We start from the raw sequence: 15,225 nt of genomic DNA, 5'->3' as shown, positions 1-15,225 counted from the left end.
CAGTTGAAGATTAGGGAGAACAAAGTCAGTAATAAACTTGTGGAAATCCTTCCAGAATTTACACGTAAATTTACATGACCAAAACAGATGAGAAACTGTTTCAGGTTGCTCTTGACAGAAAGTACAATTTACATTTATTTCAGCCATAAATTTGGACAAATATTGTTTGGTAGGGTAAAACTTATGAATCAACTTAAAAGAAATCTCTTTAATTTTGTTTGTCAAGAAAAACCTTTGTGGTAAAGTCCAAACTTTTTTCCATTCAATATCTGTTACAAAATTGGCCCAATAAAATATGGCTGATGGAACAGAGACCATTGCATCCTGAAAGAGAGATCTTATTTTGGTATTTATAGACTTATGAGAGGAAAAGCAAACATTGCCAAGAGAAGAATGTAACACATCCGGGGGAGTGACCTGTAGTGGAGCAAGCTCCACAGTGGCTGCAGCCAGGTGCTCTTGGATTTGTACGGTCAGACTTTACACATGCGCAGTAAGGATCGGGGAGTCCTGATCCGTAACTATCTTTTTATTTTTGTCTACATTGTACTGAAATGCTTCATTATTGCAAACATTTTAAGATATACTTGTTATTCTTAACATCTTAACAGATACTCTGACCTGTAACTATCGTAAAACACTACGACCGGAAGTAGAAACCTTTCGCGCATGCGGGGTACCGATCGGGTTTCCGGTACGGATCGGGTAGTGACAACTGTTGTTTTTCACTCAAGCGTGTTTGCTAGCGCTCTCCTTAGAAAATGCCGTTTTAACAGTTTCTTCCCGGAGTAAACACCACTGTTTTATTAAAAACAAAAATCACTGGTTTTAGGTGGCCTATCAACACAATTTAAACACTGGTGTATAGTTTGAAGTCCGCACGTTTCACCCAAGTTGAAATGGAGACTCTGGGTCCGTTGACCCCAGAGGGTTAATCAGAAAGCCTTAAGTTAGCTAGTTATGTATCAGGCTAATGTTTAAAGCTTTCACTTGAGCAAAGTAACTGATATCACTGCTAAGTAATGTTAGCTAAGTTCACAGCATATTCCATAATAGCGCTGCCATACTGCATCACACTCAGTGCATTTCAGTCATTTCTCCAGCGAGTTTGATAGCTAGCAAAATAATCATAATTTTTTAAAAATAGCATGTGTAACGTACACGTACTGGAAAATTATTTACTAGGACTCACCTATCATGCGACTGGAGAGCGCAAACTCCGCCATTGTTGTTTTCCATCAAACACTCATTAAAACAGCACCCTACAGGTATGTTAGCCACTCATACCTATACAAATTTTGCCTCTACATTTTGCGACTCATTTTATTTCTCTATCTGATAAGAAAACTATTCAATCAGATAGTTATTTGTGGTGAATGAAATACAGTTACACTTTCAAGCACTTTGAAGCACAACATCTGAAATCCAAGCACTTTTCAAACCTTCAAAAGGCAACATTAAAATTCAAGCATTTTTCAAGGATTTCAAGCACACGTACGAACCCTGATAATAGTAATAAAAAAGGAGAGTAGGAAACAAATGGTGACCTTTGTCAAGATGGATTTGTTTACCAACAAACATTCACACTGTCGAAACCTGCGTCACGGTGACCTTCACACAGAGACGGAGCTGATGCCACTCATCTGTTCCCATCTTTGCGCCCTAAATCACTGGGACACCTCATTTCTGCTGTGCTGGGCGATGTACCGAGCCCTTTCTCTCTGCTGAACGTATTCATCTTCATTTAATCATTGTTATCTGTAAGCAGGCAGCCCCAAACGATCCATTTCCCTAACAACATCTGAAGTCTTAATTTTATCACATGCAAAGTAAGTGCCCTTTGTTTTCCCGCCTGATAAAGTCACGTGGTTTGCCGTGCCCCGCGAGCAGACTGCGTCCAGCTGTTTTAAGTTCAAAGGTTTAATAGTTAAGTGCAAAATCTCCTGATCAGTTTTATATAAATCGAGACAAAAATATTATTTCTACATTGCGTGTGATGTTTTTGTGCACACTCCACCTCTTTGATGGAAAATAAAGGCGAAAAGATTGAAATAAATCAATAGAACAATGTATCTGGCCTGCTATTATTCTGTGCGAGCAATAGGTGGCAGTGTTGAGCTAAAACTGTTTATTATTACCGACCCGAGAGTACGTCTTAAAATATTCCAGTCTGTGACCGCTTATTATATCTGTTAGGGTACTCATTTCATTGCGGGTGCACTTCTTCTGTGTGTGTGATGAAATCATATAAACTCATTTTGGCCCGCTCTTCTTTGCAGCGTCGCTCATTCAGGTTTGTGGGCACAGCTCTCTTAACGTCCCACCACAACCTTGGTGGCTACAGGTAACATTTCTTTGTGGTTTGTTCAGATGCTCTTTTGTAAACTGAAACCGTGCTACCACGAGACTCAAAGAAGCAGTAGTTTTAATTCCATTAACTTTAACCTTTTAACACAGCCCTGTAGAGTCTGAGATGCAGCTCTTGGGTATTGTAGTTTCGCTGAACATGGTCTGACCTTGGGGTGAATTTGTTTGGATAGTCACTCTTCACTCCTGGGATAACTGTGGTAACACATCTGAATGTTTACACCAGCAGACTGACAGATCTTCAGGGTTTTTATTTTTATTGAGGTGCTTGGTTAGCAAGCCCTGTGAAGACTTTATTTTTTTACACATTAAAAAAATGTAAATTTCCCTGTCAGGTGCTCTACCAGTGGCCTGGGAGCTTGAGGGTCCTGCGCAGTATCTTTGCTATTCCTAGGACTGCGCTCCTCTGGACAGAGATCTCGGATGTTGTTCCTGGGATCTGCTGGAGCCACTCGCCCAGCTTGGTAGTCACATTTTCACCTTCCCGGCCATACTCTGCACAGATGTTCAAGTATACTTGGTCATGATGTTCATTCTATGTCCTGTCTGCTAGCATCTTACACCCTGCTGTTACGTGCTGGATTGTCTCAGGGGCATCTTTACACAGCCTGCACCTGAGGTCTTGCCTGGTGTGGAAAACCCCAGCCTCCATGGATCTTGTGTTGATGGCTTGCTCCTATAACACACTACCACAACTCTGTGTTAGCTGGTTCCACACAAGGACCCAGTACATTCAAATCTTTTAATGCTGCCGACTGTTTTTGGCATTTTGCTACAAGCATTCGCACCACTGTCCATGTACATGTCACAAACTGCTCTATTTATATCTATATTATATGCCCATGTCTTACTATATTTGCAATACTGCCTCTATTGTACATACCTTTGATTTTTATATCGTCTCTTGAATGTCCTTTCAATGTCTTTCCATTCAACTGTATGTTCTGTACAATCAGCAAATTTACTATTAAAAACAAACAAAAAAGCTTTCTAAGTTACGCTCACACATATTCATTTCTTTTTAAATGACTTGTTCCAGAATCAGATCATGACGAAAAGTGATTATCAGTGCTCAGACACAAGCAGCACTCTCTAGTTTCTATATTAATCCATTCAAGTTTTTCATGTGGTTTGACCTGAAACTAGTTTATAATTATCTGCCTTCAGGTATAGTTCAGATAAATGTGAAACAGGATGTTTAACAGAGGGCTTAATTGTCTGCACAAATTCATTTTGTATCACATACTTTGCTCTCCTGCTCAGGTAGAAGGTTATGGTGGAGACAGACATCCACTCAGCTCTTTGTCTGTCTCCTCTTATACAATCGCGAAGAAACAATTAATAATGAAGCCTCACTGCTGCGCTGACTGCCTTTCAAATGCATGCACATACAGCAGACTTTTGTGAGCCAGCTTTGGTCCTTCCACACAAACTATTCGTCACCACAGCAGCAAGGTCTCTGCAGCGACAAGCAGCTTGTTCCGGCCCTTTTCCCCTTGAGGGCATCAACAACAAAGCCTGCCTTCATGTTCAAAGCCGCGCCGCGCCTCTGTGACGGCACAAATGTTTATGGTTTGAATTAGCTCGTAACGTAGCAGTAAGTAAAGAAACAAGAGAGGGCTGCTGTGGGCCTGTAATTACCGTCTCTGTCTGCTTCTGAAGACAGTATGAAATTATCCACCGCAGACAAGGAATTCCCCACACTGAAGGAAATGTTAATAAAGGGCTTTAAGTACATTTCATGCGAGCAAATCTCGTTTAACTACAAAACTCAGCTAACTGTGATTCATAATGTTGATTTGTTCCGATGTTTGAATAATTATGCACAGTCAAGAAATAAAGATGCAGTTTGTCATGTAAGATTAGTTCCACCCAGCCTCAGTTTCTTTCGTACTTAGCACATAGGCTCACGTATCACCACAAGATATATATTTTATTTTCGAAACAACAATAATACACAGAAATATAAAGCATCACATCAACTCTTCATAAGCAGAGAAAAATAAAAGGGTTTTGTACAAGACATCTAAAAAGACCAATTCAGAGCACAGAAGCAGAAATCACAACTAATAATAGCGATTACAGGGTGAGATTTAAACAAAGGGGATAAAAAAAACAAACAAAACTAAACTAAACACAAGCAGAATGTATAAAAATGACAAATTTGCTTTAAAAATAATCCCTACCGGGTAAATACAATGACTATGAGCCCATCAGAATCAGGACTACTGCATTCGAGGACACTAGAAGCTCTACAAAGAGCTGGCTCGTCTCAGATTGGTAGATGCTACTGTTTCTGAAACCATCCCACTAAAGTTTGCAGGTTTAAAAGTCATCATCATTCCAAAGAGATCAAAATCTACCAGCGTTGATGGTAAACTCTCGGGCCTTTGTTGTTTACTCTTCAGTCCCTAAAATGTTAAAGACTAGCACCACTGGGCTGCTGTTAACATCAAGAGCCTGGACAATGTAAATAAGCACAGTACAAAGATTTAAAATATTTTTCATGCTCACCCACTGAGTCTTTGTCTAGTGTTAGAGAACAAGAAGGAAATGGTTCCACTTCCATCACAGTGGGTGGCTGAAAGGAAACGGGACTAAAGCTTTGACTGTCTTTCTATTTCTGCCATCGCTTTTCCCAACATTTGTTTTTCTTCAGTTTTTGATCTTTTTTTCTTCTTCTGTTTCCAAAACGATCAACATTATAAAGGCTAATGGCCACATTATTAAAACACACGTATATACTATATGTACAGGCCTAAAAAGAAAAGACAAAAAAAAAGAAAAAGGGAATTTTGAGAAGCTATTGGTATTTACATGCCTCTTATTTATCTCAACAAGTCCCTTTGTTAAAAGCTGTGCTTTGTACTTAAACTGTCTTATCCTCACAGATTATTAAGAAAATATATATATATATTTAAAGGGCTACTACCCCCCCCAGACCTGCCAGCAGTTATTTTCCACTGTATCATGTTACAAACCTAATTGATAGCAAAATAGACTAAAAAGTCTCAAAGGTCATACATCTCCTCTTTTCATTGGTTTCTGTATATTATTCTGGTTTTTTTTTTTGTTCTTTTACAGTCCTGAGTGCACAAAGTCAGCATGGCTAATTTTAAGACCAATATTATGTATGGCTGAGAATATCAGCGAAAGCAAAGGCATCCCTTTGCTCCCCTTGCACTTCAAAGCGTTCTGCAGATACATAAACAAGTCTGTTCAATCTGCAGTTCAAAGGGGACCTTTTATATTTTTGTTATACACACGTACCTTTACAGTGCTGCATGCTGTTATTAAACATGGCCATTACTTCAGATCCTGTAATAGCACACAATAGGTAATCTCAAGCAGAAAGCTCTTAAGCGCCTCCTATTCAAACCTTCAGTTTGCAAAGGTCAGCCAATCAGAAGAAAGGTGACCTCGAGAGTAGAGGAGGTAACAGTCTGCTCCTGACAAAGCATAACCAGAGCTGCTGGATGCAGGATCAGAGTGACAAAAATGAGGATTATTTTGACCACTGAGCTCAACAATAAAAACCTGGAAGCAGAAATAAGCATAACCGGTCCCCTTTAACAATGCAGAAATGTACAGTATGTGAGATGTTTTCAAGTCTGCATGTGTGACACACTACAATATAAATTGGCAAAGCTTCCAGAAATGAGTGCAGAATACATTTCACTGATAAAGCACCACCTCAGCTGCTGCAACAACACTTTACCGGAGAATCAACATTTTATAAAAGTGCACCACTCTGAATGATCCCACATGTGAGATATGTAACTGTGATTCAGGTAGTAGTTCAAATCAGCACTTGATTAAGAACCACCTGAATGGCAGCAAGTTTGACTGAAGCTTTGCTTTCCTTTGTTTCCGTTTGAAGTTTGACTGTGAAGCTAAAACATCCTGTTATTCACCCAGACAGAAATATATTCCCATTCCTTCACGCTGTATTTTTTATAAATGTTGGTTGACTATTCCCACTATACAATTCTTTTTCAAGCCATCTGACTGGGTCACATTTTCATAAAGTATTAAATGCCCAAAAACAGAAACAAAATCATGTAAAATGCATTTAACATGCACATACACATGCATTACAAATTCAAAAGTAATGGTTAAAAATTAAATCTTTTTTTAAAATGTTTTTTTGGATCAGCCGTTTTCTTTAACATCTGTACAAAACAGGTAAAAACTATGAGACTAATGTTTAAACAAACACGACCAGACAGGAAGAAGCTCGTGTAGCAATAACTTCAGTCCTTTAGGTAACAAAGGATAATTACAGACGTCAAATTTAGAGATCCTTCTAACATTTAACTGTTTTAATGCACTCGGCCCCTTTCAAAACAGACAAGTAAATAAAAAGTGCTACTGACAGCTGGTGGGGAGGAAGAACAAAGTAACAGTGGCTGAATGAGGGGGTTCGTCATCTTTCAGTACTTGTGTAGCCGTTCTCGTCCGTGTGCAGTTTGTGTGTTTCTAGTCATTGACAGGAAATGAGCAGGTGAATGGTCTCCCTAAGAGACGCTGGAGCAGCGGAGACTCGGGGAGCCCATTTGTGTGAGCACCTTGTCCAGCCACTGCAGGGGCCCGTTCAAGTGCAGCTCGATCCAGCAGGGGGTGCTGGTCACTGTCTGTCGCCTGGGAGAGACCAAAGAGGCACAAAGGGATGTGAGGTAAACAGACACAGCTGTTAAAGAGTGTGGGCAAACTTACAAAGTCACATTGCTCTGCTTTCATTACAGTGTTGATGTAAGACAGACAACTTTCACAGCTTCTTTGAGTTACACTTTAACACACTGTGTCACTAAAGATAGAATGCAAAAATTCTACTGACTGAAAAACCAACAACGGCAACTATTGATTTTGACCTCTTAAGATATGTATTTGTAGTTCTAATCAATGACACATACTTCTTGAATTTGTACAGTTCAAATAAAGAAATCATTTGGAAGACTTGCAGCAACTGCAAAAAAAAACCTAAAACTACAAAATGATGCAGTTTCTTAAGCTTTTTCTTTAGTTTTTTTTTCTCACTAAAGACAAAAAAGGGGCCATAACATTTTTTCCTTTACTGCTTTTCTCACAGCAGAGAGAAGTGAACAGACACAAGGGACTAAAGAGTTAAACAGACACAGCCAACAATGGAAACAGGCAGTGAGAGTGAGGTGAAGGTGGAGGTAGAGAAGGAGGGCCTGGCTACTCCAGTAACCTGAATCCTGTGTTTAAGTGTCTCCACATGTGAGCATTTGGTCTGGACAGGACTGCTGAGCAGTCACTCCCAGCTCAAAGGTTTCTCCCTTGTGGAAACCGCCTGAGCACGGCCAACTTTCAGCCAATCATCTGCTTGCCTTTAATTCCATCTCTTCCTTTCTTACTATCAGTGAGTCAGACTGTGTGGAAAAAGGGGAGGGAATGGAAGAGGGAAAGTCTGACATCTCTTTTTGACACACCACATGTGTGTTTGCTTAAAAATAGTCTGGTTTGCCAACTGGGGCCCGTTTCTATAGACGAGAGCTCTGTGACATCATTGACCGGATTCACCAGTGTGTGCACATGCCAGCGAGCGGGGGCGGGTGGATTGTGGGATGTAATTCACAGTCTGTTTGTGACTATTGTCTTCGTTTACATGCAGACCTCGTATGGATTTTACACTGCTACACTGTTGCAGAAACAGGAGACGAGAAAGTGGCTAGCATTAACTCAGAGCTGCAGCTTACCTGTACTCGGCTCCCCAGCCCTTCACAAAGCTCATGCGGATGGTGCACATCCTGGTGAGCTGGTACACAGCCTCGAAGCCCTGGTTTACTGACTGTGCGAGCAGTGCAGCAAACTCCTGGTTGTTGAAGATCTTTAGGTTACATCCTGATGAGAACAACAAACAATAGATCAATTAGAGGTGCTAGAAAAAAAAAATCAAGATGAAGCTGATCTCTAGCTTCTACAAAACAAACAATTTAAATTTATCTTACATGAGAGTAGTCAAACTAACATTATTAATCTGATGGCTTTCCACACAGACTTGTGTTAAAAGTGGAGAAATATCTTTCGTGGTCCTACCGAATCAGATTGCAGTGACTTGGATGAAAACAGCCAAATTAAAGGAATGTGTACTTGAATGCGTCACTGACTCAACTAAATGCTGCAATGATTGTATAAACATCTTGTTTCAGACAACAAACTGTTAACATTTACAGATGTGCTTGGGGAAAGCTTTTAACAATCCAAACCGATTATGTGGTAAAAATAAAGAGACCAGTGAGGAAAGGAAAAAAACCTTATTTTTAACCCGACCACAGTTTAGCCAAAGGAGACATTGACAGGCTGGCTGGTGATGAGGTACGCGATGTGTTGTAGCCTCATTTGATGATTGAGCCTCAGGGAATCATTTCTGAATCATCAATCAATTTGTTTTTGTGTATATTGGCCTCTGCCTCTCTTTGGAAAACTGAATGGAATCATATAGCACTTCAATCCCAAATTACTTTACATTCAACCATTTACACACACACACACACACACACACACACACACACACACACACACACACACACACACAAGTTTTGGGGATCGAACTGCCAATTCTGTGAAAAGTAAACTTTGGTCTTTCTCTATTGCACTGTCTTCCGTCCTACTCATTTGTCTTACTCCCTTTCCCTGTCCTGTATGTCTCTCGATGCTCCCAGTGTTAGCTGGACACATACCTGGAGGGATCTTGCAGACTGTAGCAGGATGCCAACCATAACGTTGATTACAGTTGGGGCTCTGGACAAAGATTGCACTGTCACTGAGACATTCTGCAAACACTTCTCCACCAATGTAATACAGTCTTACGCCACGACCTTGAGGTAAAGAGTGAGAGGCAGAGAGCCGAAACAAGTCAGCAACAACAATAATTAAAAGTACAATGTTGAATAACAGGTCTAAAGCAATACGTAATCATGTTTGTTAATAAGCCAATAGTCTTTCAAGAAATCAAGTGAATAAAAGTGTTCTGAGAAGGCAAAGGAGATATTATCCAAATGGAGTCATAAGGCCTACCAATGTGTCTGCGTGTCAGCTCCACAGCTGCGTTGCGGTTGACATTGGACAGAAGACCCAGGCAGAATCTCTCTGAGTTGGACGGGTCCGTAAAGCCGTCCACTGTCAGCGAGGGCTGCGAGGCGTGGAAGGTCTCCCCGACTCGCTGATTCAGCTCATAGTAAGAAATAGAGCACCAGAAGGCCGGCTCACAATACGTCACTGGCTGGAGGTCTGAGACAGAGGAGGACCCCAAAAAGGAAAGAACTGAGTTCAATACTGTTGCTAATACAGTGCAGAACAATTAAACTAATGCAATGTTTGAATGTATTCTCAAAGTCAAAGTAGTAGAATAGTAAGACAGAAATCACAGAATTAATAGACAGAAAATTATTCAGATGGTAAAGAAAACATACATTAAGAGCAGTGATAACAAAGAAGAGGCAAATATATGGAGAAAAGGGCTGAGAGGCTGCAGACAGAGGAAAAAAAAAAAAGAGAAAACCAACAAAAACACGGAGAGAGCCTGCGTCACAAAATGTCAAACCCATACACTGTTTCCCAGAAGCTTTAACCAGACAAAATGTGGAAACTCAACCCTCACTTGAAGGATTCTGCAGCCCAGTTGGACTTGTCCATGGTACTCTTCAGTAAATTCAACTGTTTCTAGTAATTTGCTCCTTTTTGTCCCCCTCTACCAGCTGAGAAACATTCTGTCCTTTGCTTTGAAGTCCAGAACACAACCGGACAGCACTGCCAAATGAAACTGTTGTTGCTTTATTATTTCACCAACTGCGTTCCAGCCAAGCCTCCTGGCGCTTTTCCGTCTTGATAGAATAAACCAAGGATATTGTTATTGATGTTAGTGTGGGCTGCGTGGTGTCTTGACCTGTTCAAAAGTTCACATGGTGAGCGGGGAACACAAAGGCTTCTTTCATCATCTGGTTTCCTCTTACAGAAATGAGTTAAACCAAACAGAGAATTCCCACTGGGGAGATACGCTGCTGAAACATTTGTTTGCAAATCAAGGCAGACAAACAGAAAAGTACACAAACAGACACACGCATTTCTTACCCAAGTTATTGTGTGTGGGTGAAACTGGGTTAGGTGACAGATTTGGGGAGCTTGTGTCCATGCTATGAGTCATCTGGTGATCACTGGTTTCTCCATCCTCACTGAGGTAGCCTGGTGGAGGTGTTTCTGAGACAAGCAAAGACACAAACACTCACTCATACTGAAATGTTGGTGGCCCCTGATCACTAACCAAGCATTGTAGCTGCACTGAGGGAAAAATAACAGATAGAGATGAGGAATGAGAGTAGCCCAAAAGTACTTGTATTTAATAATTTGATTAAATCCAGTATGTGTTACTACTATTATTACAGTTGGCCTGCTGTGCTTTAATTATTCTGAAGTACAACATAATTAACGACGCAAAGAGTGACCGTACAATCACCTACACAGAACTTCCTAAATAGTGAGAAGGTTCTAGTCGGTGAGTGAATGAGTGAAAGTGTTTAAAATTTAATAATCGTTAACCTGTTGAAAAACAGCTTAAGTAAATCCCTTCCTAAATTCATAGTCAAAAGGCCATTTTCTCAATTCTCTCACAATACATCAGAACTCGACTTTTGAACAGAAAAGCCAAAAGAAAAGTAAATCAAAAGGATCAATAACACTTCAACAGCTACCAGTTGACAATAAACATACAGCCACATTATAAATGTGGCTGTATGTTTATTTATAATGTTAAAAGCTTAATCTTGAAACAGAAACACCAAACTTATTGTACATTGTGGCCCACATGAAGCACGCTTTGACCTTATGTGGGCCAGTCATGCAGCTGCCCAATCTCTCCATATAAAGAGAAGGGGAGGCCCTAAACAGTATGAAAAAGTGTAAAAAGTATGAAAATGCAGTTAGGAAGTCCAATGTTTGTGCCCTTCTTCACATATTCCAAGCTTTCCATAGGACCAGATTGGAGTCTTTGTCAGGCCAATTCTGACCCCACGTCCTATGTTTGATGGTCCTGTCCTGGGACGATGTTGTAAAAGCTTTTCATCCAACTCAAGATTCAAAAGGAAAATTATAGTAAAACTAGTTTAATTACACACACACACACACACACACACCTTTGCAATCACAAACTAGGTAGGTCTCTTCCAAGAGCTGTACTTCCGCCTTTTTTGTGACAAACAACCCACAAGCGTGCACCATCATCCTCATATTTTAAGTACTTTACTACTACTCCTTCTCTGTTACAGTCAGTTTTCACCAAACTCTTCAGTACAGCATAAACAGCCCACCTTACAAACTAGTTCTCACAAAGCATAAACCATAAGGAGGTACTTTGTGTGAGTCATGCTAGGAGGCACGCTGGTACCTGGTATATAGTTGCTCTGGGGCTCGATGCCAGCAGGGAAGTTGGTGTTTTCAGGGATTGAATGGCTGTAGTCATCCAGAGGTGGGAACTCAGTGGGGATTTCTGTGTGTCTGGGGACCAGCACTGGTGGGAGTACTGCATAACAGACACAAACACACAGAAAGTATTTTTCTCAGAATATAGTAATAAAGCAATGACTGATTTCATGTATGGATAAAGTAAATATTTATTGGAACAGAAATTAATAAACTGTTGATCAGCTGATAAGAGGAAAGGTGTTTCACAAACCCTGTGGATACAAATAAACCTATAAAAACATCCAGTGGGAGAAAAAAAAAACAAAAAAAAACAAAACCTATTCCACTAACCAAGACCCATTAGAACACACTGGAAATGTACGTAACTATTTTCTTCAAACAACACAACAGTGAACAAAGAAAGAACTCTGTTTGTCCGAGCTGTCGTACCTGGTGTCTCTACTCTCTGATAGTGGTATGGGTTGACACACACTTCATCCTTCTTCGTGTGGAAGGCGTACTCGCACAGCTCCACCGCCCGCAGCTCGTGGTGGGACTGCAGGTCGGGCCAGCGCCACAGACGGCAGTAGATGACGTGGGGCAGACCTTTTCTGTGGGAAACTTGAAGACGGCCATCCAAAGATCTGTAAATACACGAAGAGGAAGAAGCATAAGTTTGAGACATTTGGTTTGACTTTCCAGTTATCCACCGCTTTTTTTTTTCTTTTTGTGTAGGCTTATATTGTTTTCTGCTGCGTGTCAGAGTGTGTGTTGTGACTAAAATGAGAGGGAAGTGTGCCTGGGCACGACCTTATACTTGCCAGCAGAAAAATATCTGAAACCTCCAACTGAAAACAGAAAATAGAATAGTTACTAAAAAGAAGAACTGCTGAATTTGTTTCTTGATAGCATCTGGCTCTGATGTCATTTTTCTGAAAGGGCTATGTCGGTACTACCACTCTGAGGCTGGTTACGGTTTGATCCACCTGTCCCTTCCCCTGCTGTGACCTTTTGTTTATAAAAACAAATTCATGAACCTAAAATTAAATATTCTCATCCATTGTTGTCATCAAGTAGTAATTGTGTGACACCGCTCCTTTTGATTAATTGTTACAGTATTTTTGGTACTTGATGATATCCAAATTATGGGTATACAGTCTTTGCCTTGACAGTCCTGAACAACTAAAATATATTTCTTCTTTTTTTAAACTGGTTTTCAAGCAAAAATTCACTGTACGCTGCTCTGTCCTCTAAATGTTATCAAATGCTGGATTTGGTGCTCACTACTGTGCTATGCAACTACTTCCCCATGACGAGGGTCCCAGCTGTTAGTGCAGAGGCGATATGAGGTCATGTCTAATAATAAACAATCGGCAATGACATTACAGTATGTTTAAAAGGAATTTCATTGTGTTGTATAACATCTGCACTCATCTGGCATGCTTCTGGCAGGATGATGATTTAGGCCGGCAGATAGTAATGAGCGACAGTTTGACATTGTGGACTGTCATAATAAGGTTAAAGGCTGTAATCTTGGAGCACAATAACCCTTGACAGAGGGGAAAAAAACAAACAAACAAAAAAAACCTCCAAAACAAAACTAAAAAACCCTGCACAACATCTTACGCAAGAGGCAACAGTCACATACGTCCCCTCATTTTCTGTGTCCCACCCACTCACTCTCTCACACAGAGTAAGGGTCAAAGGCTTAAGATAAAGCCCTTTAGAAGGACAAATATGACTCTCTAAATAAAAACAAGGCCACGCCCAACTGCGGAAAGCTCAGTTGAGCCTCATCTAGGTCAACCACGGCACATCGGGCAAGTGAATGGTGTATGGTGTGATGTGGTGTGTATTGGCAGATACCCAAAACCAAGATACTGGTATCATACTGGAACTGGGAAAGCAACGACAGAAGCTTTTATTGTTTCCCATGCAGAAGTCGAGAGCTATGAAACGAAGCAAATGTCTGATCAAATAACTTCTAAAACTTTATTTTTAAAAAGTGTTGAGAATTAAACATAGAAAATTACAAAGACCTGGCAATTTAAACAGCAAACAAAGATCTCTGGGTTACTATGCAAATTGAATAGAAAACCATTTGTTCAATATTGCTTTCTGAATATACCAGTTTTCATTTAGTCAACAAGATCTATAGTGGGTGACTCCACAGTGCACTGTTTAACACCCAACATGTAAAAGATCCCCTTTTTGGAGGAATCTATCCCCGGCAGGATTGTGACCAGAAAAGCATCCGGTGTAAAGATCTGCCAATTCAAGTGTGCTGGAGCAACCCCTGAACAAGAGAGCAGCTGAAAGAACCTGTTTATCAAAGCTATATAGCAATCTATAGTAATGTTAAGCCAGATTTTGCATAATCTTGATTCTATGGGGGTCTGCTTGCAAACACAGTTCCTCTTTTCTTTTGCGGTTTTCCTGTGTTGGCATTTATTGTCATGACTTATTGTGGCTGCTTCCTTTTACCATACTGCATAAAGCCACGCATCAAGAAGTCACTTAGACTGCTGTTAGACCTCTATTAAACAACTTAACCACGCACCCTCATTCAATAAACAACTTGGGAAAAACTTAATGTTACACAGAGCTTATGCTGAAATAGTGAATCACTGTAAATTAACCAACAGTGATGATGACATGAAGGAAATGCATGGAAAGTGCATCTACAAGGAAACCACATTCACATGTAGGCACGTGAATGTGACATTTTTCACTGTGGATGTGTTGAATCGTGAGAGAGGGCTGATGTGATGTCACTGGTATGTCTGCTACTGGGTGGGTGGGACTGTGTGGGCTCAGACAGACATACAAAATCTACTGGTCATTTGGTGCCCTACTTACTGTCCCCGTTTCCATTCAGTTTTGTTTGGGTTTTTTTTTAAATAAGAAAATAGTTATAATGTATAATAATATATCAGCCACAGTAATAACTTCAACCAGGAAAAGGGTATATGACTTTATACTGCAGTAATTACAAGTGACATCACCTATGTATAGGCAGGCATTAACTAATAGTCAGTTGAAGTTATTTGATTTATAGTATATATATGTGCTGAACAATGTCTCAGTGACATGGACATTGTGAGTCCATGGACACGGTTTATAAACAGTTACAAAAGCAACAGTTTATAAACCAGAAAGAAAAAAGGAGTGAAGTAATAAAAGTCAGGACAAGAAGAAAATGTCAAGCAGGCTTTTAGTCATTACTGAGAGACATAATGAAAAACTTAGCATGCCAGCTCATAGTTTAATTCTATGTCTTTTGTGAAAAAACACTAGTGCTCACATCTGGCCAATAAGCATGCCGAACATTTTCAGGCGGTCTGTAGTGACACATTTTGGTTTGCTTGGAGTCCACTTGGAATTTTCTTGTGTGAAAACAAACCAAATCATAAGGAAAAGCTACAAGTTCACAAACTC

The 15,225-nt window shown here is 40.2% G+C and overlaps 1 protein-coding gene across 1 annotated transcript in view; it reads right to left on the bottom strand.

The window, feature by feature from the left end:
- Nucleotides 1-4,279: 4,279 nt before the first annotated feature.
- Nucleotides 4,280-15,225, bottom strand: part of LOC146583596 (SMAD family member 3) — a 30,726-nt gene continuing 19,780 nt past the window's right edge. The window contains exons 2-8 of the mRNA XM_085274165.1: nucleotides 12,238-12,431; nucleotides 11,771-11,905; nucleotides 10,462-10,587; nucleotides 9,409-9,621; nucleotides 9,072-9,209; nucleotides 8,088-8,232; nucleotides 4,280-7,008 (exon numbers count right to left, since the gene is read on the bottom strand). Of these exons, the coding sequence (XP_085130291.1) occupies nucleotides 6,885-7,008; nucleotides 8,088-8,232; nucleotides 9,072-9,209; nucleotides 9,409-9,621; nucleotides 10,462-10,587; nucleotides 11,771-11,905; nucleotides 12,238-12,431 (1,075 nt within the window). The 3' untranslated portion in view covers nucleotides 4,280-6,884. The remainder of the gene's footprint in view (nucleotides 7,009-8,087; nucleotides 8,233-9,071; nucleotides 9,210-9,408; nucleotides 9,622-10,461; nucleotides 10,588-11,770; nucleotides 11,906-12,237; nucleotides 12,432-15,225) is intronic.

The sequence above is a fragment of the Mchenga conophoros genome, linkage group LG1, assembly GCF_057382185.1.
Source record: "Mchenga conophoros isolate Kocher_MC1m ecotype Shallow Benthic linkage group LG1, M_conophoros_male_GT1.1, whole genome shotgun sequence".
NCBI lineage: Eukaryota > Metazoa > Chordata > Actinopteri > Cichliformes > Cichlidae > Mchenga > Mchenga conophoros.
The sequence above is the reverse complement of the archived record's forward strand: the minus strand, read 5'-3'. Positions and strand labels throughout refer to the sequence as shown.